General features: G+C 60.8%; 3 protein-coding genes across 14 annotated transcripts; all 3 read right to left on the reverse strand.

Annotated features, from left to right (window-relative positions):
* Nucleotides 1–169: 169 nt before the first annotated feature.
* EHBP1L1 (EH domain binding protein 1 like 1) lies at nt 170–15969 on the reverse strand. 12 transcript variants are annotated; one of them, XM_057552738.1, is made up of 21 exons: nt 15616–15968; nt 13120–13177; nt 12808–12903; nt 12395–12448; nt 12137–12315; nt 11916–12058; nt 11474–11509; nt 11316–11384; nt 11066–11228; nt 10631–10895; nt 8765–8941; nt 8149–8306; nt 8007–8055; nt 6932–7573; nt 2725–2770; nt 2549–2604; nt 2329–2452; nt 1942–2041; nt 1017–1090; nt 820–934; nt 170–692 (listed from the first exon to the last, which is right to left on the reverse strand). In XM_057552738.1, exons 1-21 carry the CDS (start codon nt 15717–15719, stop codon nt 593–595), a joined length of 2808 nt encoding a protein of 935 aa, XP_057408721.1. In that variant the 5' UTR covers nt 15720–15968; the 3' UTR covers nt 170–592. The 12 variants fall into 12 exon arrangements, with proteins under 12 accessions (XP_057408721.1, XP_057408720.1, XP_057408719.1 ...); XM_057552737.1 differs by having other exon boundaries at nt 8765–8947; XM_057552736.1 differs by having other exon boundaries at nt 10151–10895.
* Nucleotides 15970–17955: 1986 nt separating this feature from the next.
* Nucleotides 17956–19483, reverse strand: FAM89B (family with sequence similarity 89 member B). Its single transcript, XM_028163751.2, has 2 exons — nt 19184–19483; nt 17956–18786 (listed from the first exon to the last, which is right to left on the reverse strand). The coding sequence occupies exons 1-2, from the start codon at nt 19481–19483 to the stop codon at nt 18508–18510; spliced, it is 579 nt and encodes a 192-aa protein (XP_028019552.2). The 3' UTR covers nt 17956–18507.
* Nucleotides 19484–20390: 907 nt separating this feature from the next.
* ZNRD2 (zinc ribbon domain containing 2) lies at nt 20391–22123 on the reverse strand. Its single transcript, XM_007170946.3, has 4 exons — nt 21604–22123; nt 21349–21500; nt 21132–21216; nt 20391–20735 (listed from the first exon to the last, which is right to left on the reverse strand). The coding sequence occupies exons 1-4, from the start codon at nt 21620–21622 to the stop codon at nt 20392–20394; spliced, it is 600 nt and encodes a 199-aa protein (XP_007171008.1). The 5' UTR covers nt 21623–22123; the 3' UTR covers nt 20391.
* Between the last annotated feature and the right edge of the window lie 2 nt (nt 22124–22125).

Consider the following 22125-nt stretch of genomic DNA (forward strand, 5'->3'; position numbering starts at 1 on the left):
ATCCTTCGAAGGCAGAGGTCAAGCCTCTGGTCTGGCCTCCGCCGGCATCCGAGAACCTCAACTCCACACAGCCCCAGTAAGGATCGCAGACAACCTTATCCGCCGAGACCCCACCCCCTTCCTTCTATTGAAAGCCCCAGTCGTCCTGAGAAAGCCCCGGAGCACTGGCTTGGCCTTTTCTAACTTTATTGCTCGCGAGGAACCGGAAGAGGGGGGAGGGCGCGGGCGCGGCAGTTCACGAGCCGTCCCTCTCCCTCGGGGCTGGCCAGCCGGGTCCTGCCCTCGGGGAGGGGTTCTGGGGGGCGCGCCTGGGACCCCCCAGCCCACCACGAACACAGGCACACACACTCACACGGACTAATAAATACGCCCGGGCGGCGCGGCCGCCCAGCCGCCCCTGTCCGTCGGGGCCTGAAGGGCCGCGCGTCCCCTCCTGGTGAAGGGTGACGACGGCCCCTACTGGCCACGCGCGGCATCTGGGAGGGTCCGGTCCTCCGGAGCGCAGGCCCGAAGCGGCGACCGGGCGCGACGGGGAGAAAAGCTGCGGTCTGGACGGACCGGGAGGGGCGAAGACGTCTGGGCCCTCGCGGCCTCAGGTCAGCACACAGCGTTCGCTCCGGCTCAGCTGCCGGCTCAGCTTGCGGCGCCGCTGCTCCAGGCCGCGCTCCAGGCGCTCGTCCTCCTCCAGGGCGCTGGGAGGCAACGGGTTCAAGTCAGCCCCAGCGTCGGGCCCCACAGGCAGGCCGCCCCCGGGGTCCAGACCGAGCACGCCTCCGAGAGCCCCCCTGGAGCCTCCCAGCGCATCCCGGCCCCACTCACGTCCGCTCCTTCTGGTCCAGGTTCCGGACCAGCTCGTCGCGCTGGTTCACCAGCGACACCAGCTCCTCCAGCAGGAGCTGCTCCCGGTGCTGCTGCGCGGCCGTTTTCAGCCAGTCTGAGGGCAGAGGAGGCTGCGGGTCAGGAGGCGCCAGCCCCTGCCCCGTCCTGGTCCCTGGCCTCCGGGCCCCATCTCCCACCTTCAATGGCCAACATGGACCGTAGCTCCCGGCTCAGCAGCTCGAACCTCCGCTCCAAGTCCTGCTCTTCGATGCTGGGGGGTGGGGTGCCAGGTCAGGGAGGGAGGAATGGCAGGGAGCGCCCAGGGTTCTGACCGCTCCCTGGCACCCCACCCCCGCCCCACCTTACCGCCAGTTCCCATAGATGGCTGGACCGAGGTCAGAGCTATACCCTAGTCCCGGCTTGGAATCATCTCTTCTGTTTTTGTTTTTTGGACGGCATGTGGGATCTCAGTTCCCTCAACAGGGATCAAACCCCGGCCCGCTGCAGTGGAAGCACGGAGTCCTAACCACTGGACCGCTAGGGAAGTCCCTCTTTTGTTTCAACTGTTCCCCAACTGCTGGGTGTTTATATTGTCTCCTCCCCTCATCCCACCCCCTTTTTAACAAATAAGAAACAACCCAGAAGGATTATTTAGATGGATATTATTCATAAACAGCAAGTATTAGTCTAAAATTATTCTGAAAAATGACCCCAGATGTAAAAAGGTGGCAAAACCACCTCTACCATGCAGGACTATAAAGGCAATGAAGCCCGAGAATTGCTTCTGACCCCACTCAGGAAACCAGCTCAGCTGTCTCTAAGGCTCAGTGTTCCTTATTGTAAAGGAACAGGGTCAAATTGGGGCACTCAGCACTGACCTGCCACATTTTTCTTTGGGCCTCGATTTTCTCATTCATAAAAATAGTACCAATTTAAGAAGTATACACTTTATACAGGAAATTAGGGGAAAAAAATAAGATGGTTGAGCAATTTCTTAAAAAAAAAATTCAGAGAAAGAAGAAAGCAGTGAACAGTTCTAATTAAAGTAGTTAAGATTCCATGTGCTCTGCCAGCCCTGGGTGGGCAGGGGTGGGGCCTGGACAGGGAAGGACCAGCACTCACAGCAGCTGCAGCTGGTCCTGCCTCCGGATGAGAGCGTTCTTCTTGTTGACCAGTGTGAACCACTCCTGGATCAGTACCTCCTCCTGCAGCCTGTTGGCACCTGAATCGGGCCAGGGCAGTCACCAGGCCTGCCACTGACCCCTGTGTCAGCAGCAGGGAGGCTGGAGGCGGGGAGATGGTGTCTGCTCCCTGTGGCATCTCAGAAACCTGAGCTGTGTGCCTCCAGCATGCTGCTTCCCGGCTGGGGGCCTCAGGGTGCCCGGCTGTAAATGGGGACGATGACCCCAGCCTTGTCTCCTCCCACTCCTCCCAGGGTCAGAAAGAGCTGCAGGGTGGGGTAGACGTGGTGGCACGTGCCGGGGTGTGGACTCCAGATGCCCACCCCACCTGATTCCATGAGGCTCCTCAGCTGCGTCTCCACCTCGGCCGCCCGCCCATCTATCTGCCTCTGTTCCTGCTCCAGGGCCTGTAGCTCTGCGCACACATACTGACTTGTGTCCTGGAACCGTTGCTGGGGTGGAAAGCGGGGGCAAGGGACAGGGTGGGCTGAGCCCAGGCCCTGCCTAGGAAGCCCACCCACCGCTCCTCCCCCCTCAGCCCTCCTTACCAGCCCGGCCTCCTCCGCTGGGCTTGGGGGTAGCTCCTCCGATGGGGGAGTCGCACCTGTGGATAGATACCAGGCTAAGGCACCCCCAACTGACACCTGTCCCCAGAAGGTCCCCAGCTCAGGATCTGTGAGCAGCCCAAGTTCAGCTGAGTCGCCACCCCTTCAAAACTACTCACCAGGGGCCTGCTGTGGGGCAGGGCTGGGGTCAGGGCTCACGACTTCCTGTGGAGGAGGAGGCCAGTAAGGGCTTGGAGGGGCTCCCCAACAGCCCACCCTGGGGCCAGCCGGAGCCCCACTCACACAGGGGAGGGGGGACCGCAGTTCCAGGCCCTGCAGCTTCGCGGTCCTGCATGCACAGAACTCCACCCGCATCCCTTCTGGGGAAGCGCCTCCTAGAGCAAAGGCCTTCACCGCCCTGGCCCTGTGGTCCTGGGCCAGTCCCCTCCCGCTGGCTGAGCCTCGCAGTCCTCGTTCCTGGGGCCTCACAGGGCTTTCGTGAGTCAGGGGTGAAAGGCTGTGAGGGGCCCAGCTGGGGCCTCTCCTTCCCCCTTCTGCCCCCTCCCCCACAAAGCTCCCTCAGGCCACCTCAGACTGTCACCTAGCTAGCATCTCCATCATGGCCAGGGCCCCACACAGTGACACTGAGCTGAGCTGATGTGGCCACCAGTACCTCCATCTCCTGGCCGAACGGGGCACCCTCCCACCTTCTCAGCCCCCACAACTAGAGAGTGCTGTGCTCGCCGAACAACACTTGGAACAGAACAGGCAGCTGGACCTACCAATTTCAGCCCGGAAGGGCAGCGCTGGCCCCTCACGTGCCCTGCCCCTGGCAACTTGCTGGCACTGTCAGCCCTGGGGGCCCCCAAGTTTCAGCTCAGCTGATAGCCAGGCCCCCTTTATGGCTCCTGCTCTGGCCACCTTTCCAGGTCACAAGGTGGGGAGAAAGTGTTGAGCCACCCGCCTGTCCACCCCACCCTGCAACTCTGAGAGGAGCCCTGGACGTCCCCTGCTCAGGGGCCCTCCTCTCTGGCCTGGGTAGGTGGCGGCCTCTTCACCAGCCGCCCCCCATGCCCTGCCTGCTGACTTTACCCTCAAGCCACAACTGAAGGCTCTCCCTAAACCTTCGCCCCCGATGGTGTCACTCTCTTCACACCCCCTCTCAGCCCCCAGCCTCGTCGCCACGGCCTGGTGGCAGCTCCAGCCTCAACTCCTACTGCCCCAAGCCCCACCCAGATGCCACTGTCCGGCCCCAGTGGTGGACTTTCGCTTCCCCAAACTGTTTCCTCAGCCTGCAGCGGCCTCTGTCTTGGGCAGCTGGACGCCAACTGGACCTTCCTGACCCCGCTCAGCCCCACCTCCTCCAGGGGCCCCTTCACAGGGCTTTCTTCCTCCCTCCCTAACTTTCAGGTCTCCTGAAGCCTCCCCGACTCCCACCCTAGCCCCCAGGGCCTCCCCCGTCACAGCTGTTGGTTACCCCTGTCTCCCTAAGCAGCAGCAGCTCCTGCAGACAGGTTGGGGTGCAGAGAATGCACTCAGGGTGCACCGGTTAACAGTAATGGCTGATATGCATTAAGCATCTATTTGTGTGTTGGGTGCTGTATGTGCATCGACTCATTTAGTTTTCCCAAGAACACTGTGAGGCGGGGAAGGTTACCATCCCCACTTTACAGATGAGGAAACAGAGGGTCAGAGATGACACTCAAACAGGGCCCAGTCCAGGCCTAGGGCTGTCTAATCCAAAAGTTTGTTCCCAAGCTTGGCCACCAATTTGCTGTTTGCCTCTGGCCCAGTCACACCCTCTGGGCCTGTGTCCTTGTATGTAAAGGACATACAAGCCCCTGGGGGTTGCAGGGCTCCAGAAAGACATCTGGGGAAAAACACAGCCCCCCCTTTTTAAAAAAAATTTTTTAATAGAGTACACTCAGGTTGGGGTACTCCTCTTTTTCGTTGTTTGCTTGTTTGTTTGTCTGTTTGTTTGTTTTGGCTGCACCGTGTGGCATGTGGGATCTTAGTTCCCCGATCAGGGATCAAACCTGGGCCCCCTGCAGTGGAAGTGCGGATTCTTAACCACTGGACTGCCAGGGAAGTCTCTCACAGTTCCCCTCTTTTGACAACACCCTGCAGGAGTACCTCAATGCCACTTTGCAAAAAACTTTCATGTCTTTACTTCTCACCCTCAGGAAAAGAGCACAGAGAGATTAAGTGGCTTGTCCAAGGTCACACAGCCAGTTCATAGTGCTGGGCCCAGTAGAGGGCGCCATTTTAGAGTTCAGTGTCAGAACCGGGGTTCACACCAGTATCAACTCCTTTATCTTTTCAGATCCCTGAGCCTCAACATTCCCACTTGCAAAATGGGGTAACTGTTCCTTCCCAGAAGGAGCAGTTACTGAGGGGTTGAGGGGGCAGACCAGGCATAAAGCAAGTGCTCAACCAATAGGGCAGGCGGATGCAGGAGAGTGGAGAAACCCCAACCTCAGCAGCAACTAAGCTTACTCATGGCAGCCTTGATGGGAATTCCAACGCTTCCTCATGTCTGACCCAAATTCCCCTTTCTACACCCTCATGTGTGGCCCCTCCTCCAGGAAGCCTTGCTGGGCCACATCAGAGGTACCCTGCCCTCCTCACGGCATTGCTTCAGCTCTGCCCCAGCTTCAAGGTGCCTGACTTCATCCCATCCAGGACTCTGGGAGCTTGCAAAGCCAGGGGCAGGCCCTACCTCCTCCTACTGTATGCTTGGGGGATGGGGGATGGGAGTGGCCAATGAGGAAGCATCCCCTCCAGCCCCATGGGTCATACATCTCCTGTGGGACACGGGTTGGAGGGGGGCCTAGCTTGGAAGGACCAGACGCTGGGACTTGGGCCCAGAAAGATGGAGCCCCCTGTTTTAAGATATAAAGAGCCATTGAGACACGTTAAGGCGCCTTTGGCCAGAGGCCAACACAGGCCAGGATAGCACAGTTCCTACGGGTGCCTCTGATGCCCTTCCTGTTTCTCATTCATAGGCTCAATGGTGCACCTCCGACCCTGCACTCAGTGGTCCTGCTCTCCAGGCCAGCCTCATCACCGCCTGCGGACCTTAAGGGAGGTGACTGGCAGTTCCCTAAATGAGACCTGAGCTTTCCTGCTGCCACATTTTTACTTGTGAGGTCCCACCTCTTGAGAACCAGCCCTCCGATTCTTCACCTGGGAAAAGCTGCCCATCTTATCAGCCTGGCTCAAGTGGCTGCTTCTTCCAAAAAGCCTCTCCCAGTTAATTCCCTCTTTTCCTTAGAACTTAGGGGTCATCCCTGGGCAGCTGAAGGCTTGAAGCAGCCTGACAGAGCTGCCCCTGCTGTCCAGGACGGTGCTGCTGGAAAGCCCATGGCTGGGACTTCAGTGGCTGTGAGTCCTTGAGCAAATCCCTGCCCTCTCTGGAACCATCTCCTCTTTAGTGTATTGACCATGAGACACCCTGGGAGGCTGACCTGAGACCTGCAAGGGATGGGGGAACATGGGCACCCAGCAGAGTCTCCCATCTCCAACTTGCCATTATCAGAGAACAGAAGAAACTGGTTTCCAGTGTCTGGAGTTAAGGACCCAAGTCAGAGTATCTTGGGATTGGGAGGCCCTGGAGAGCTCCCTTGAGTATAGAAACCCTGTTCCCAGCTTACAGGAAAGTGGTGGCTGCCGGTAGACCCCGCACCACCAGCAGGGAAAGAAACGCCCCAACCCACTTTACAGTCCATAAAGAGCGCTGACTACACAGAGCCTTCTGGGAACTTCCTGCTACAGCTGATTCCACTAACTGGTTGCCGAGCGTTAAAAATCACTAGCCTGCATCCCAAGGCTGGCAGCAAAAGCCAGCGGCAGGACTTCCCTGGTGGCGCAGTGGTTAAGAATCCGCCTGTCAACATAGGGCACACAGGTTTGAGCCCAGGTCCGGGAAGATCCCACATGCGGCGTAGCAACAAAGCCTGTGCGCCACAACTACTGAGCTTGTGCTCTAGAGCCCGCGAGCCATAACTACTGAAGCCCGTGCGCCTCAGCAAGAGAAGCCACCGCAATGAGAAGCCCGCGCACTGTTCCCACGCGCAGCAACAAAGACCCAACGGAGCCAAAAATAATAAATAGATAAATATATTAAAAAAAAAAAAAAAAGCGGCGCCGGGCCGCCGGCCTGGGCACTGGCGCCCCCGCTGAGGAGTTGGCGGAGCTACCTCGTCCTCGAGAGGGACTTCCGCAGCACCAGTGCCTCAAATCAGACGCCTCCCCGCATCTCGCAGAGGCCGACCGCCCTAGAGCCACCCCCTCCCGCCCCGCGCCAGCCCTGCCCTTGGGGCCCCTCAAGACCCGCCCCTGCTCTGCCCTGCTCCCCCGACCCCCGCGCCGCTGGAGGGCACTCACCGCCGCCACTCCGGCAGCTCCCGCGTCCGGGTCGTCCCCCGAGAAGGAGCTGCTGTTCCGCAGCCGCGAGCGCCTCTTCTTCAGCAGGTCAGCGTCGCGCACGTGGGAGAAGGAGCCGTGCGCTCGGGGCGGGGGCACGGGCCCAGCCTCCGCGTTGACCGACGGCCGCCGCAGCCTCACGCCGCCCGCGGCGCCCGGCGCCTCCATCCCGTTCACCAGCCCCTCTGTCGGGGGCACGGACGCCCGGGCTCCGGGGCCGTCGGCCGGGGCCTCCGCGGAGCGCGCCTCCTGGACGGCCTCGGCCCCGCGGTCCTTGGAGGCCGCCTCGGGGGCCGTCCCGTCCGCGCGGGTCGCGGCCTCCTGGGGCTCCTGGGACGCCTCGGCCCGGTGCTCGCGCAGCCGCTGCGCCAGGCCGCTGGCGTCCAGTTCGTCGGGCGGGATCGACTGGGCGCTGGCCACGCGGTACGTGCCGGCGCCGCCACCGCCCTCCAGCTGCACCAGCTGCAGCTCCTGCCCCGTGCAGAAGGCGCGGATCTGGCACAGGTACGTCATGACGATGAGCTTGTCGGGCACCGCCAGCAGCACCATGTCCGCCGGCTCCAGAAGCCGCGACACGCCCAGGGCCGCGAAGCCATCAAAGGCCTAGGAACGGTATGTTCGTTCGGGTCAGCTGCGGCGGGTCAGCCAGCGACGCTGCCGCCCCGCCCCGGAACGACGAGGGGGTCCCTGCAACTGGCACGCTTGGGTTTGCCAACAAGCCTTCACCTTCCTATTGGGGGAAATCTAGCAACATGGCCCGCCCCTGTGTTACCCAGCAACTGCACACCAAATGGGGTGGTTTTGGGAAAAACCATCTGGTGGAAATATGCTTAAAAAAAACAAAGCTAAACTCAGGAAAACGAAAAATATAAAGACCAAAAGGGTACTAAGTGGCAGAACTTCCAAAAGCCACAGCTGGGGCCATGAAGCCCACAGATTCCTCTCCTACACACAGGCGGACAAGGAACCCAAATCTTAGCTTAGGCCTGGCTCTGGATCCTCCTTCCCTCCAGGCACCACTCCCACCCTGTCTCACCTGCTTGTTGTTCTGTTTGATGTTGAGTGGGTCCAGGGAGGCAAAGTCGCTGCAGAGAGAGCGCTGATCAGAGGCTGGATTCACACCACCCTCCCCTCCTGGCAGCCTCCTCCATTCATTCCCACTCCCTCTGGCAGCTCACATCTTGTCCGGGTAGAATCGGTGCAGGATGGCACAGAAGGCCAAGCCGTTGCGCCAGGATGTTGTGAAGTTGGTGATGCGGACGCCACGGTAGCCGGCGGTGACTTCCTGGCACCACTCCAGCAGGGACTGACTGAAGCTGACCGGGGCGGGTAGTGCCTGGGGACACAGGGATGGGCTTAGAGAATGTGGACGTGGGACTTGTGCCCTCTGCCCCTTGGGCACAAAACAGCTCCGGCTCTGGGTTTGCAGGAGTCACCACGGACCACTGGCCAGGGCCTTAGGGTCAGGCAAAAGGGTTTCCAGCTCCAGTGTTATCTACCATGGTCACCTAAAAGGTCAGTGGTCCCCAGGCAGTATCAGAGGTCACCAGCAGCCACACCTCAAGGTCAGCCCAGAAAATCAGCTTTAGGGGTGTCCCGCTCCATGCAACCCAGGGAAGACAGCGTGGAGGAGCCAGGGCACCCTGAGAGAGGAGAGGGTGAGGGGCTCCTTGAAGCTGAGCCCCTGTCCCACCCCACCCCAGTCGGCCAGGTGGGTCCATGCAGAGCCGCCATTAGCTCAGCCCAGGTTAGTGGGAAGCAGCAGACTGGGCCCTCGGCGGCCCCCATCCCTACCTGGCTGCCCGGCAGCCTCCTGTCCTCTTCAGGCTCCTCTGGGGAAGAGGCCCCCGAGGGCCTGGGCACCCCAGCCCCTGCCCCACTGGCCACCTGCACCTCCATCAGGCTGGCCTCTGGGAGGTTTCCCTCAGCTTCTTTTCCCTTCTCGGTTCCTGAGACCCCAGCCTCTGCTTCCTGGGCCTCAAAAATACCAGATTGGTTCTCTGAAGCCCCTGAAACCTCCATCTCTGCTTCTTCGGCCCCCCAAACACAAGACATGGCCTCTGAAACCCCCGAAATCCCAGCCTCCACCTCCTGGCCCCTCAAAACTGTAGTTTCTGCCTCTGTTCCCTGGGACCCTAAAATTCCATGATTTATGACTGGGGCCCCTAAAGCCTCATATTTGAGGGTCTCCCAGAGTCCAGTCTCTGCCTTCTGGACCCCAGAAGTCTTAGCCTTTGCCTTCTCAGCCTCTAAAACTGTAGTTTCTGTCTGTTCAGTCCCCAGACCCTGAGCCTTTGCCATTCTAGCCTCTGGCCCTGAGAACTGTGAATCTTCCACCTCTGTCTCCTGGGTCCCCAATGTCTCAGTCTCTGTCCCTGGGGCCCCTGAACCCCCTACCTCTGTCTCCTGGGTCCCCAATGTCTCAGTCTCTGTCCCTGGGACCCCTGAACCCCCTACCTCTGTCTCCTGGGTCCCCAGTGTCTCAGTCTCCATCCCTGGGACCCGTGAACCCCCAGCTGCCATCTCCTGGGTCTCCAGTATCTCAGCTTCTGCTGTCTCAGTCTCGATCCCTGGGACCTCAGAACCCCCTAACTCTGTCTCCTGCATCCCTGTTATCTTAGATTTTATCTCTGAGACCCCTGAACATCCCACCTCTGTCTCCTGAGCCCCCAATATTTCAGATTCTGCTATCTCAGCTTCTATCTTCAGTACCCGTGATCCCCCAGATATCTCCTGGATGCCTAGTATCTCAATCTCTGACATCCTAGTCTTCGTCCCCAGAACTCCTGTACCCACAGCCTCTGTTTCCTGGGTCCCCAGTACCTCACACTCTGCCATCCCGGCCTCTGCCCCTGGGGCGTCTAAAACCCTTACTTCTGTTTTCTGGGTCCCTAGTTCCTCAGACTCTGCCATCTCAGCAGCCTCTGACTCCAGGACCCCTGATCTCACTGCCTCTGTCTCCTGGGTCCCCAGTATCTGCACTTCTGCTGTCTCAGTCTCTATCTCGGAGAACCCTGACCCACCCACTTCTGTCTCCCGGGTCCCCAATAACTCTGACTCTGTCACCCCAGTTTCTGCTCCCAGGACCCTCAAATCCCCAGTTTCTACTTCCCAGACCCTCATATCCCTGGACATCATCCCCTGGTCAGCTGCTGGTGGGGCCCCCTGGTACTGGCTCACCTGGGGCCTGGCGCTTGCTGCTCCAGCAGAGGGGCCCTGCTCCAGGCCTGTCCCCCCAACACCAGGGGCTCCACCCCTCACCTCTGCACCCTCTCTCTCCTGGCCCGCAGCAGCCCTGGCCCCCTTGAGGTCACTGAGATGCCTGGATTGCCCTGCCGGCTCTGCTGGGGGTGGGCTCAGGATGGCAGGAGCCTCTTCCCTGGTCCTGACCCCTGTCCTCCCCTGAGAGCCCCTTGGAGGAGCCTCAGGAGTTCCCTTGAATCTTGCCTCAGATGTCACCCCTGTAGCCTCTGGTCCCTTAGTGTCCACATGTCTCACCTTTGACCTCTGCTCAGCATCCACCTGACCAACTTCTAAACTCTCTTCAGCCTCCCCAGCTCTGACCTCTGACCTCCGACTGTTCACCTCTCTGACTCCTGACCCATGTTCAGTGTCCACCCCACTAGCCTCTGGCCTGTCGCCAATGCCCCCCTCCTCAACCTTGGGTTTCTGCCCTTCCAAAGAGTTGCTGGAATCTCTGTCCTCAATGCCTGGGCCCAGCCCGGTTCCCTGGGCCGCTGTCCCTTTCTGAGGGCTTGCCCAGGCCTGGGTCTCCACAGCAGAATTCACGCCTGCTGGGGGAGCCCCTGAGGCGCTGGGGGCCTCATCTCCCCCTTGGGGGAGTGGGGGCCAGGGGGCATCAGAGCCTTTCCGGAGCCGAGGGGCCGGGCTGGGGGCCGCGTCCTGGCCTGGCTGTCTTGAGGACCTGAGGAGAGAGCAGGAGGGTGCGTTGCAGGGGCTCGTTTGGCCCCCCGCTCTCAGTGTCCCCCCCACCTCTCAGATTGCTGGGACCCTGGAAAGGCAGGTTGGCAAGGGGTGTGCAACTTCTTAAGAGTAGACAGGGGAGGGGAGGCTGGGGCTGACTCCAAAGCTCACCTTGTCTCTGGTGGGGTTCCGGGGGGCCTTGGGGCCTTGGGCCCCACCTGGCCCCCTGCTACAGGAGCTGGTTCTGACCCCTGGCCCCGGCAGGCCCTGGCTGGGGGCGCAGGGGCACTCACAGGGGCTGGGCTGGTATCCTCGGCGCTAGAAGGGCTGGCAGCTGGGGGGAAGGAAGGGGGATGCTGAGGCCTGGGCCCTGTGACTGGAGGTCCAGTCCCCACCGTCCCAACCCCAGCCTGGGCCTCACCTGCCTGCCGGGGCCGAGATCGGCCCTCTTCCTCCTCCTCACAGAGTGTCTTCAGCTCCCGAGAAGTATCTGGGGGTGGGGCGTTGGGGGGCAGGGTCAGCCCAGGGAAGGGCCCTGCAGGTCTGACCCCCTCCCCCCAACTAGAATGCTGGGCCTACCTGGGAAACGCCCCAGCCTCAGGGAACTGCCCGGGCCTACGAGAAGAGACAGGCCCACAGGTGCAGAGGAAAAGAGAGACAGGACAGACGGGAAAAAAAGCCTTAACAGGCAAAAGGGAGGGACGAGGTTGGGTAGTGAGGGGTGGCGAGCCTGGACTGCAGCCCCTCTCTGCGCTTTTGGCCCAGCTGTCTCGGGGCAGGTGCGTGGGCAGGCACGTACTCAGGGGTGAGGAGAGGACCAGGGGCACAGGGAGGTACTGGAAACCCATTCTGCAGGACAATCAGGGCTGCTGGGCAGGTTGGGACCACCTGGCAATAGTGCGCTCCGACCACTGGGCGTGCACAAGCTGGCCCTGCCCCAAAACAGCAAGTGGATTTTGGCCCGGGTCGTCCTCCACCCTCCCTAGGTCTTGGTGATCTCAATCCACAGCTGTGAGCCCACCTGGCTGGAGGACACGAGCCCGCGCCTCCGGGCCCCCTGGACCATTAGCCTCCTCCTCATCACTCTCAGCAAAGTCTTCCAAGTTGCCCACGTCACAAGGCTTCATGCTCATGAGGCTCGCAAGACTCTGCATGTCATCGTCCCTGGGGGTCAGAGATCAGGGGTGAGGGCTACGGTCAGAGGTTATAGACTAGGGCCCAGGAGGGCAGTTGGACACTCACGTGGCGCGGCCCTCCCGCAGCAGCACCCCAGAGAGAGTGAGGCTCAGCTCGGCCTGCACCACCTTCACCGACTTGGGCTTCAGCCGCAGCCGCAGTGGGGCTTGGGCAGGCACAGGCCCCGCATGGCGGGCCAGGTCCACCTCGGCCGTGGCCAGCACCTTCCGCTGCCCCTTGGACTCCTGGGGGCCGGAAGAAGGAGCATCAGTGCTGCCCCAGAGTCCCCGAGACCCCAGGCTCCAGCCCGCCCCAGCCACTCACATTCTCAATAACAAACGTCCACTCTTTGGCCTCGTACTGGTCCACGTGTGGGTCCTGGGAAAAGGGGGCACCGGTGAGTACAGAGGCTGCTGCGGTGGGGACAGGGCAGGGAGAAAGGCCTGTGCTGGCTCAGGAGGTGATTGTGTGGGGCCTTCACACATGTTGAGCCCTCCTGGCAGGTACGCTCCCCAGCTTCTCCTGATCCCAGCTCTCTTCATATGGCAGGTAAATGCTACCTCCTCCAAGGAGACCTCCTGGGCCACTCACGCTGAATAGGCCCCCTGCCATGATTCTTGGTCTCACCCCTCTGTTCTTTTCTATTTGGATGGATAACGCACCAGGGGCCTCCTGTGGCTGCCCAGGGTTGCAATCACCAGCTCATTCCCATCTGTGCAGGAGGGCTAGAGACTCACCCTGTATAGGGTCACAGAGATGTCCACATTCTCAGGTACCATCCACACCACGGTGCCCCGGTATGGGTTCTGGATGCCCGGCTGCCAGCTGTGGGCCTACAATGAGCAGTCTGAGTCCTCCCCCCAATCCGAACTCTCCCCCTCACCACTTGCCCTTATCTCCAACCTTTACCCCATCTTTCTCTCCCTTCTATGGATTCTGATCTGAACCTGAACCTGACTCCACTCACCCATCAGCCCTGACCCACTTACCCCACCCCCCCCAATTGGCCCCACCCCCAACCTGGACCCCCAATTGACATCCTCCCTCACCTTGGAGCAGATGCGTCGGTTCCGCCGGGTCCACACTACCACCAGCTTATCTGGTTGCCTGGGAGGCGGAGCGGGGAGAGGGGGCTACTCAGTCAGGCCCACCCGGCCTTTCTATCTCCTCCAGTCTTCCTTCTGCCCACATCCCCCTCCCCCAGGACAGGGCCCAGACAGCCCCTTATCTGGGGCCACAGGGAGCAGGGTGGGGCTGCTGAGGCAGGATGAGGCCTGGGCCAGAGGGCAAAGGCCTGTGGGTCAGCAGGGAGTATGAAGAAAGTCATACACAGAGACAGGCATACACAGAGATAGACAGAAACACAACAAGTACCCTGCAAGAAACACAGACTCAGAGACACAGAGAGACAGACTCAGAGTAAAAGAAGTCCATTCACTCACAAATATTTGTAGAGTGCATACTATTACCCCAGCCCAATTTGGGGGCAGAGCCAAGCAAAGGAGAGGCAAGACCCTTCTGGGGCAGGGAATGGGTCATGTGAGGAGGATCTGGAGAAGGAAGGCTCCAGGCAGAGAGAATGGCAAGTGCCAGGGTCCCAGGATGGGGGTAGGTGTAAGGTCGGGAGGGGAGGGCAGAGGTTGGGAAGTAGGCAGAGAGGCATAGGGTCAGCTTGTCATTCGATACCCTCCCAGGACCTTCCATTCCCAGCCCTTTGCTTTGCAGGGCCCCCGATTCCCGCAAGGGGCACTAGGGAAGACTTCTAGAAGGTGGCATCTAAGCCGAAACAGCATATGCCAGGGCAGACTCAGAGGAGAGGCAGAGATGTGGGGAGACAGAGACAAAGCGAGAGGAGAGTGTCAGCTGCGCAGGGCCGAGTCCCAGACACGTGGCTGGGCCTGGAAGGGAGAGGGCCCCTTTGCGTTGGAGGGGCCAACTGCTGCCCAGGAGGGTGGGGATGGTTAGAGGATCATCAGGCAGATGGCAACATAAGAGCCCTCCTTGCCTGTACCCTGTCCCTTGCCAGGACACTCAGGTTCACCCAGCTCACTGCCCCTCTGGAGGCTGAGCCAGGATAACTGGCTCTCCTGTCAGCCCCTGAGGATGCCGAGACCCAGAGAGGTTAGGGGCCAGGCAAGGGCACACAGCTGAGCCTAGAGCCCTCCAGCCTGGAACCAAGTGCCTCTCCTGGACCCCAAACTGCAGGCGATGGCTAAGGGCAGCCATGGGGACTTCCCAGAAAGGGGAAGAAGACAGTGAGAGCCTAGGGAGGGCGGGGCCTGGCTAGGCAGCCTGACTCAGGCTGGGCACGCCCTCCTGGGGAGCTGTGACCTGGGCAGAGGCAGCTTCCTAGCCAGGGCTCCAGGCGAAAAAGCCCAGGAGGCCCTGCCCACCGCCTGTGACTCAGACACGTTGACACTGCCCACACCCTCAGCCAGCTCTCTGGGACCGTGCCCAGCGTTCCCCCCATCTTCACCCAGGATGCTGGGGCAAAAGGCAGAAGCTATAGGCCAGAGTTCAAGTCCCAGCCCTGTGCTGTGTTACCCCAGCCAGCCCGTCCTTTCTGGGCCTTGCTGAATGGTGTGAACCACCCTCTGGCTGGCCCAGTCAACATCAGGGATATGACAGCTGCCCAAAGGACCCCAGGCCTCCTGCTCACTCCCCTCCCTTTGGACCCCCTGGTCCCTTCCTGTGCTTTCACTTGGGAGCCTAAATTTAGCCCCGCCTGGCGGCTGAGGCCCCCACAGCTGTGCCCTAATCCAGCCAAGGGAAGCTGACACTAGCGAGCACGTATATTTAGGGTGTGACGCAGGGGCCCAGGCAGCTGCGGGTGGGGGAATGTGAACGAGATGCCCCGGGTCCTTTGGCAGTCTGGGCTGGGGGGTCCTGCACCCCCTTACCTATCTCCCCCGACCCCACCACCTTGCCTTCCCGAGGCTCTCTCCTCCACGACCCACAACCTCCTAAGTCCTCAGGCCCTTTAAAGCTGCTCCCCGCCTCCCTCCTCATCCCTCCCAGCGCTCAGTTTCCCCTTTTAAGGATATTGTGGAGACGGATCCAGCCTCCCAGCGCCCACTCTGGCTGAAGGGGCGGGTGGTTCCTCTGGTTCAACAAATAGGCAGCGGAGGAGGGGGCAGCATCCTTGTTCTGAGCTGGACTAGGGCCCTGGTGTTTGCTGTCCCAGCCCCTCCACCCGAAGACCGGCAAAACTTGCTCCCTTTTCTGATGCCACCTTGAACCATCCCTCTGGCCAAAACCAGGAGGCCTCCCTTCCCCCAGCCCTGAGTGCAGCTGAGGCAAGTGTGGGCCCAGACAGATTCTCAGGCCTGCAAGTCCTGACCTCCACTCCCCAAAGGCTGCCCACACCCTCAACTCTGGGGATGCCACAAGCTGCAATGGCACTTCTCTGTGCCTGGGTCACCAGGGCCTAAGCTGGGGTAGGCGGCCTCTTTGGCCACTGGACTGGGGGCAGGGTTCTCAGGCCCCCAAGGCCGGATGGGGTCCCAGCCAGTCTGGGGAGTCCCCCAGGCCTCCCTCCCACTCACCATTTCTTGGTGCACTCCACCACCAGCTCGTGGTAACAGGCCACGAACTGGAACTTGGCGGCCCGCTTGCCCACGCGCTGCAAGCGCTTCCACACCGAGGTCATGGCCCTGCCGCCTCCGCCGCCCGTTCCTCAGACCCGGGGCTCCCGCTGGCCCGCGATCGCTGGCCTGGCCCAAGTCCCCATGGCCTCCGGGCTCCTATCGGCGCCGCCCGCCCCGTCCGTGGGGAGGGGTCCGAGGCGCGGGACCCGGAGCCGCTCTTGCCGCCGCCGCCGCTGGGGCCCGTTAGGTGGTCTGGCTGCGTCGGCGGGGTCGTCTGGGGCGCGTCGTGTCGCTGGAGCGCTGAGCGGCGAGCGCGCCGTTTCCTGGAGCCGCACCCCCGTCGGAAGGCGGGCGGGGCTCCGGCGGGGGGCGGGGGCCGGGGCGAGAGCGCGGGGGCGGGGCGGCCCGGCTTCCGGGGCCTCGCGCGGGAGGGAGAGCGAGGGGCGAGGGGGACGCCTGGACCGCAGCGCCCGCTTGTTGCGCGCGGAGGCGGTGTGGAGGCGCGGGCCGGGTGGGGGCGCGCGGGCCGGGGCAGGGAGCCACCAGCAACTGGTGCCGCCCTCGCGAGCGCTGCCCCGGCCGCCTCCCTTCCTGACCGCAGCCCTGGGAGGTACGTACTGGTGGCCCCATTTCACAGGCTGGGGAAAGAGAGATCCAGAAAGGAGAAGAAACGTGAAGGATCACAGTGCGCTGAGCCAGAGCCAACTGGCCTCAACACTGGGGAGAGGAAGACTCCTGCTGCCACCCACGTATTAACCAGAGCAGGAAGGAGCAGGGTCAGGGGCCAACCCGGGTGGCCCTACCTGTGGGCAGCACCCACTTGCCAGTTTCAGAACCTGACTCTTCAGCTGTCAAGTGGGAAGGTAGTCCCAACATCCCACAAGCAGATGACTTCCAACAAGCGTGTGACCTTGGGCAAAGTACTAACGCTCTGAGCCTCAGTTTTTACCTCATTGAAATAGGGATAATTATAGTTCCATCTTTTACAACATCATTGAGAATGAAACCTTGGAAAGCATTTAGTGTAGAACCTGGCTGATTTTGCCGGTCTTATTAAACGAAATCCGTTATCATGGACGGGAAAGAGTGCGTGTTTACTCTCCCTCCCCTGGGATGCCTGTCCCCGGGGCGTTAACCGCTCTGTTCACACCTAGATTAGAACCCTTATCGCCAGCCCGCCCGGCTGCCTGCTTGGTAATGAGCCGCTGCAGGTGTCAGGCGCAGAGTTACGAGAACTGCCATAGAGCAGCACATCAGCCTCTTCCGTCTGCCAGTGTGAACGCTCTGCTAGGTTTGTGAATGGACAGAAGCCTGGTCCTTGATAAATACTCGGTTTGAACAGGACGTCTGATCTGCCAGGAGTGTCAGCTGAGTTGTGTCCAGGAGGCATGGGGATGAGCAGCCGGTAAGCCTAAGTGCGCAACTTTGAGGTCCTCTCCTCTTCTCTTCGTTTCAGGAAGCTGTGGGGTATCGTGTGTGTGTGGGGGGGGGGGGGGGGAAGCCTTAGCACCCACCATTCGCAAATGTTCAGGCTTCTTTGGGGGAGGGGAGGGAACCTGACACCGGGTTTAGCTCCTAGACCCAGCATCGCGGTTCTCCATTTCCTCTGTAAGAGAAAGTCTTTTACATACAACCCTGAAGGTCCCAGGTGCTGTTGAGGGGAAGCCAGGCACAGAATGCGGGTGTCGGCGCCGCTGGGAGTCTCATGCATCCAAGCCCAGAGGCTTGCCCCCATCTCCCCTCCGGGGCTTGTCTGGCCTCTGGGGAGGCCTGGAGCACTACTTCACCCCCCTTCTGCCTCTGCAACTCTTTCCTCCCGCCCATAGGTCACTCACTCGTCCCAGGCCCTTCCAGGAGGCGCCCTCCCCTCTCTCGCCTAGGGCCCCTCGGCCCAGCCCGCCAGCCCGGGCCCACCCATTTCCTGTGCCGCCCCAACCCCGCCCCGACTCGGGGTGGAAAGTTTCTCTCCTCGAGAAGGGCGGCTCCTTCTCTTTCCTTCCCGGCCGGCCAGGAAAGCCCAAAGTGAGTGGGGAGGGGGGTTGAGTTCCAGTCCTCCGGCCAGAGAGGGGAAGTGACTCGCCCGCACTCACACAACCAACCGCGGGACCAAGCTGAGGCAGCTTGGAACGACGGCAGATCAGCGACTCTGCCCGGGGAGCGAGGGTTCGCACCCTGCCACCGCCGAGCCTCTTCCAACTCGGGGTCTCGGGCACCACCTGCTGGCGGAGCGCGGGGCAGCACTTGCCAGAATCACCGCTTATCTTCCCGCCCCTGAGCCAGGCAGTGAGAACACAACAATGCTGAGACAGTTATTTATTTATCTATGCGCCCAGGAGGCTGGCCCCTAAACTTAAATATCCAGCGCGGAGCCTTGGCCCTCCCAGCCGTGGGTGGTGCAGGAATGGGTCCTGGAGAGCCCTTGTCTAGGGCCATGGAACCCAGGGTCCAGAGGTGGGATGCCCCTGAGCCAGCAGCTGCCAATAGCAGCAAAAGGTGAAGAGATAGGAGCCAGGCACTCATCCCAGTCACAGAGATGCCAAGGGGAGTGCTAGATGCTTTGGACCCCACCGCCAGACTGAAGGTCGGCCAAGCTGGAGTACACACATGTGGGAGAAGTGGAGGTCCAGTGCCATGGGCAGAGGCTGTAGCCCAGGTACCTGCCCCAGTGCCAGCTAACCCAAAACAGGAGAGAGAGGGTAGGAAGTTTTGCCCCCAAGGGGCCCAGGTCTTGCCCTCCTCCTGTGAGGTGAGGTGGTATGGGGGAAAGCAGGCACTATAGTCTGAATACTTGCTGAGGGGTGAGTTTCTGAGCCTTTTGCATGGGTGCATGCCCCCCACCACCCTAGCTCTTCAGAGGCTGATGTGGAAGGCATCCTGCAGCCACTGGTCTCGGGCATTGTGCGTCTGGGGCACAGTGAGGGGTGGCGGGTCTGGGGGCAGGCTAGCATCAGGAGGCTCGTCATCATCAGATAGGCCAGCATCAGGTGGGTAGGAACTGTCTGAGTGCAGGGAGGATGACAGGTCCTGGCACAGGCTCAAGTCTTGGCACAGGTGCTTATAGTCCTGGATCGACTCATACAGGCCCCACAGCTGGCACAGCAGGGACATGTCCAGCTGCCGCAGGCCCACCTGCAAAAGACTGAGAGTGGGCTGGGGTTGGGGTCGAAGCCACCGCCCTAGCCAATCTTCCCAAGCACAGGTTTTTGTGGACATCAGATGCCATCTACAAGCTTTGAATCTTTAGGCAAGTCACTGACCCCTATCTGCAAGATGGGGACAACATTTATCTAGCAGAATAGAATGAAATAACACTAGTAAGGCATTTAAAAATACATGGTAATTATTACCATAAACGGTAACTATAATTATTGTTACCATATCCCCTCTGACCCAACTGGCTTCTGCCGATCCTCTAGACCCAGATAGCACGTTGCCTTATGTGCTCCGCCCCGCCCCAGGACCCTCAAGCTCGGCGGCAGCCCCCATCACCCCGCAACGCCCAGCTGACCGAGGCAAGCCTACTCACCATCTCCTTGCGCAGCGCCGCTAGCGCCGAGTCGAGGTTAACAGGGCGACGCGGGCCGGGGGGACCCGCGGCAGTTCCCGCGTTGGCGGCGCCGGCGGCGTTACGGGGCCCGTCCGGTACGCGGGCGGCCCGGCTCAGCTCATCGTGGATGCGGCTGCGCTGGCTGTAGACGCGCTCCAGCTCCCTCCACGAGCCCCCGCTCGCGTTGAGAAGACCGCTGAGGCCGCGCGGTAACGGCGGGAGACCGGTCAGGGCGCAGCCCGCGCTGCCTGGCGCCTCGGCCGAAGGCAGCCCATTCATGGCCGGACCGGTAGAGGAGGATGCCGCCTCCTTCCCTCCAACGCTCCGCCCGGGCCGCCGCCCGCAGGCCCCCGCACCCCGCGAGCCGAGCCCAGCCGCCGCCCGCAGGGAGTGCTTTGTTCCTACCCGGTTCCTCCGACTCCGCCCCCTGCCCACCCCTCCGTGTGGGCAGGGCCTCTCTTAAAAGGGCAACGGCTGTATATGACCACGTTGCCCCAGGTCGCAGAGAGCAGAGAACAGGCAGTTGACCACCAATAGAAGGGGAGCAGGAAAAATGGGTGAGGGAAGAGGGCAAAAGCGGAGCGTGCGGTTCTTTCGCGGTTCTCCACCCCCACACACAACACTTTAATTATTTATTCTGCCTTATTATAACTCTCAAGGATCTAAAAGGGGGGGTGGTGGTCAGGAGACTGAGGGTAAGTCCATAATTGATCCCTAATTGACTGACACCCTGTCAGTATCTGAGTACCTGGTCTGGGCCTGAGGTGGGATAGGATGATGGTGTCGGGATGCTCGGGGGAAGGAGGGGAAGCTACCAAGGGGACTGGAACCCCAAATCTCACTCAAGGGTGGGGAATGAGCACTGGATGGCTGAGGAGGTTGCAGGGTTCCTTTAGAGATCCACGCCTCCTGTTTCTGCTTTTGAGGAGGCTGTGGCCTCCTCATCAGAATAAAAGTATCACATAGTCCTCTCCCGCCTCATCCTTTGAGTGGGGAAACTGAGCAGAAACAAGCCCAACTCATCTCTCAGGGCATCAAGGAGACCAGACTGTGATAGCATGAGAGGCCAAAAGTAGGAAAAAGACGAGCAGAGTTGGGGCTTACATGCACACTCAGAACCAAGAAAAGAACAAATCACACAAGAGGAACAGCTGTTTTTCTACAGGGATTTTCTCAGGAGGGGTTCTTTAGTGTTGCAGCTGCTGCAGGCTGCGCAGAGCTTCAGCACAAGCCCGGATAAGGCTACACAGCTGGATGCTAGTCTCCAGGGAGGTGCTAGAGCCCAGCTCAGCTGAGGCCCAGGTCAGTTTCTGCAGGAGAGCCTCTTGTGTGCAGGCCACGACATCTGCATTTGGAGGCACAGCAGGAGGGGGCGGCCCCTGGACTGCCCTGAGCCCTGCTGCAGCTCCCTCACAGTGCTCTGGACGGGGTACTGGGGGCTGAGGGGCAGGCCGAGAGCCCAAGGTGGGCTCCGAAGCAGAGGCGAGCTGGTGCTCCCGAGCTTGGGAGAGGGCAGCCTGGGCATTCAGAGCTAAAAGAGGAAAAAGCCGGTGGAATGGTCAGGATACCTGGCTCACCTCAGCCCTGAGCCACTTCCCTACTCTTTACTGTTCTGCTCTCTCTCTAGTTGAGATGTTTCCCCTGCCCCAGTATAAGGCAACTTATCCATTTTCTTCTTTGTATCAGAGTTATTTATGCCCTTGCTTCATCTCTCTCATCAGAACTATGCCTAATAAGCTCAGACTCTCCATGATCTCTGGCACACGGTAGGTGCTTAGTGCTCTTACTGAATGAATGGTCCTTTCTAGAGCTGAAAGGAGAAAGCAACTCACCCCCGCCTCACCCACAAATACCACTGTCACCTCCCACCTACTGTTCCTGACCCTCTTTCACCACACTTCTTCACCAAGCACACTCGACCCCTCACCCGGATTATCTTTATCCACGTCTGAGTCGAGCTCCTGGCAAGCCACGCAGTAGATTTTACGCTGTTTGTCTTGGAGGAGGATCGTCTAGGAGCCAGAAAGCACACGGGGCAGGGGTGAGACGCCGGGCGATGGGGTCCAGAGGGGAGCGCTGGGGAAGGGCCGTGTGGCCTGGTCCGCGGCCCCATCCTGGATCCCACGTCCCGAGTCTCTCCTCACCCCGCAGTCCGCGCACGTCTCGCCCAGCATGCGGTAACCACGCAGCAGGTAGTCGCCCATGAGCCGGGAGATGCGATCCTGCCGCTCCCGCCGCGCTTGCAGCACCTTCGTCTCCGCTTCGGTCGGGGGCTCCCAGGAAAAGTCGTCGACTTCTGGGGGAAGAGAGGCACAAGGGGCCGGGGGGTCTTGCCGAAGCAGGCTGCATCCCGCAACCCGCAACCCGCAGCCACAAACCCCCGCAGCCCAAGTCCTCACCAGAGCCGTTCAGGGCCATGTTGCCGTTGTCGCCGCTAGACTCACCGGAAGTGACGCACAAGCAGCGCGCCTTCCGCTTGGCTCCGCCCCTCCAGTGGAGCCGAGGATGAGGGCGGAAATGACGCTCTGTGTGCTCCGACGTCGCGATGCCCAGAGTGGGGCGTGTCTGCCGCAGACTAGACCCTGTCCCATTGGTGCGCCCCTCGGTGGGAGCCTCTGGACAAAAACTTTCGACTGGCCGGGCCTCAGGAGGGGCGTCTCCGTGATAATGCCGCCCAAAGTCGCAGGACCCGGAAGTGGCTGCGCAGAGTCGCTCTTTCTGCCCGCCGCGGAGGGAGGGGACCAGTTGGCTTGAGGAATCTTCGCTGGCCTCCGCCTCCCCTGGAGTATCCCTTTCCGCACTGGCAGGATCCGGGGCAGGCGGGGCAGTGGCAACATCACAACACCCTTGATAATAACAAACGGCCCCTTACGCGTGCGTGGAGCCTCCTCGGGCCTCAGTGCTTCTCACTTCAACTGGCA

The sequence above is a fragment of the Balaenoptera acutorostrata genome, chromosome 9, assembly GCF_949987535.1.
Source record: "Balaenoptera acutorostrata chromosome 9, mBalAcu1.1, whole genome shotgun sequence".
NCBI lineage: Eukaryota > Metazoa > Chordata > Mammalia > Artiodactyla > Balaenopteridae > Balaenoptera > Balaenoptera acutorostrata.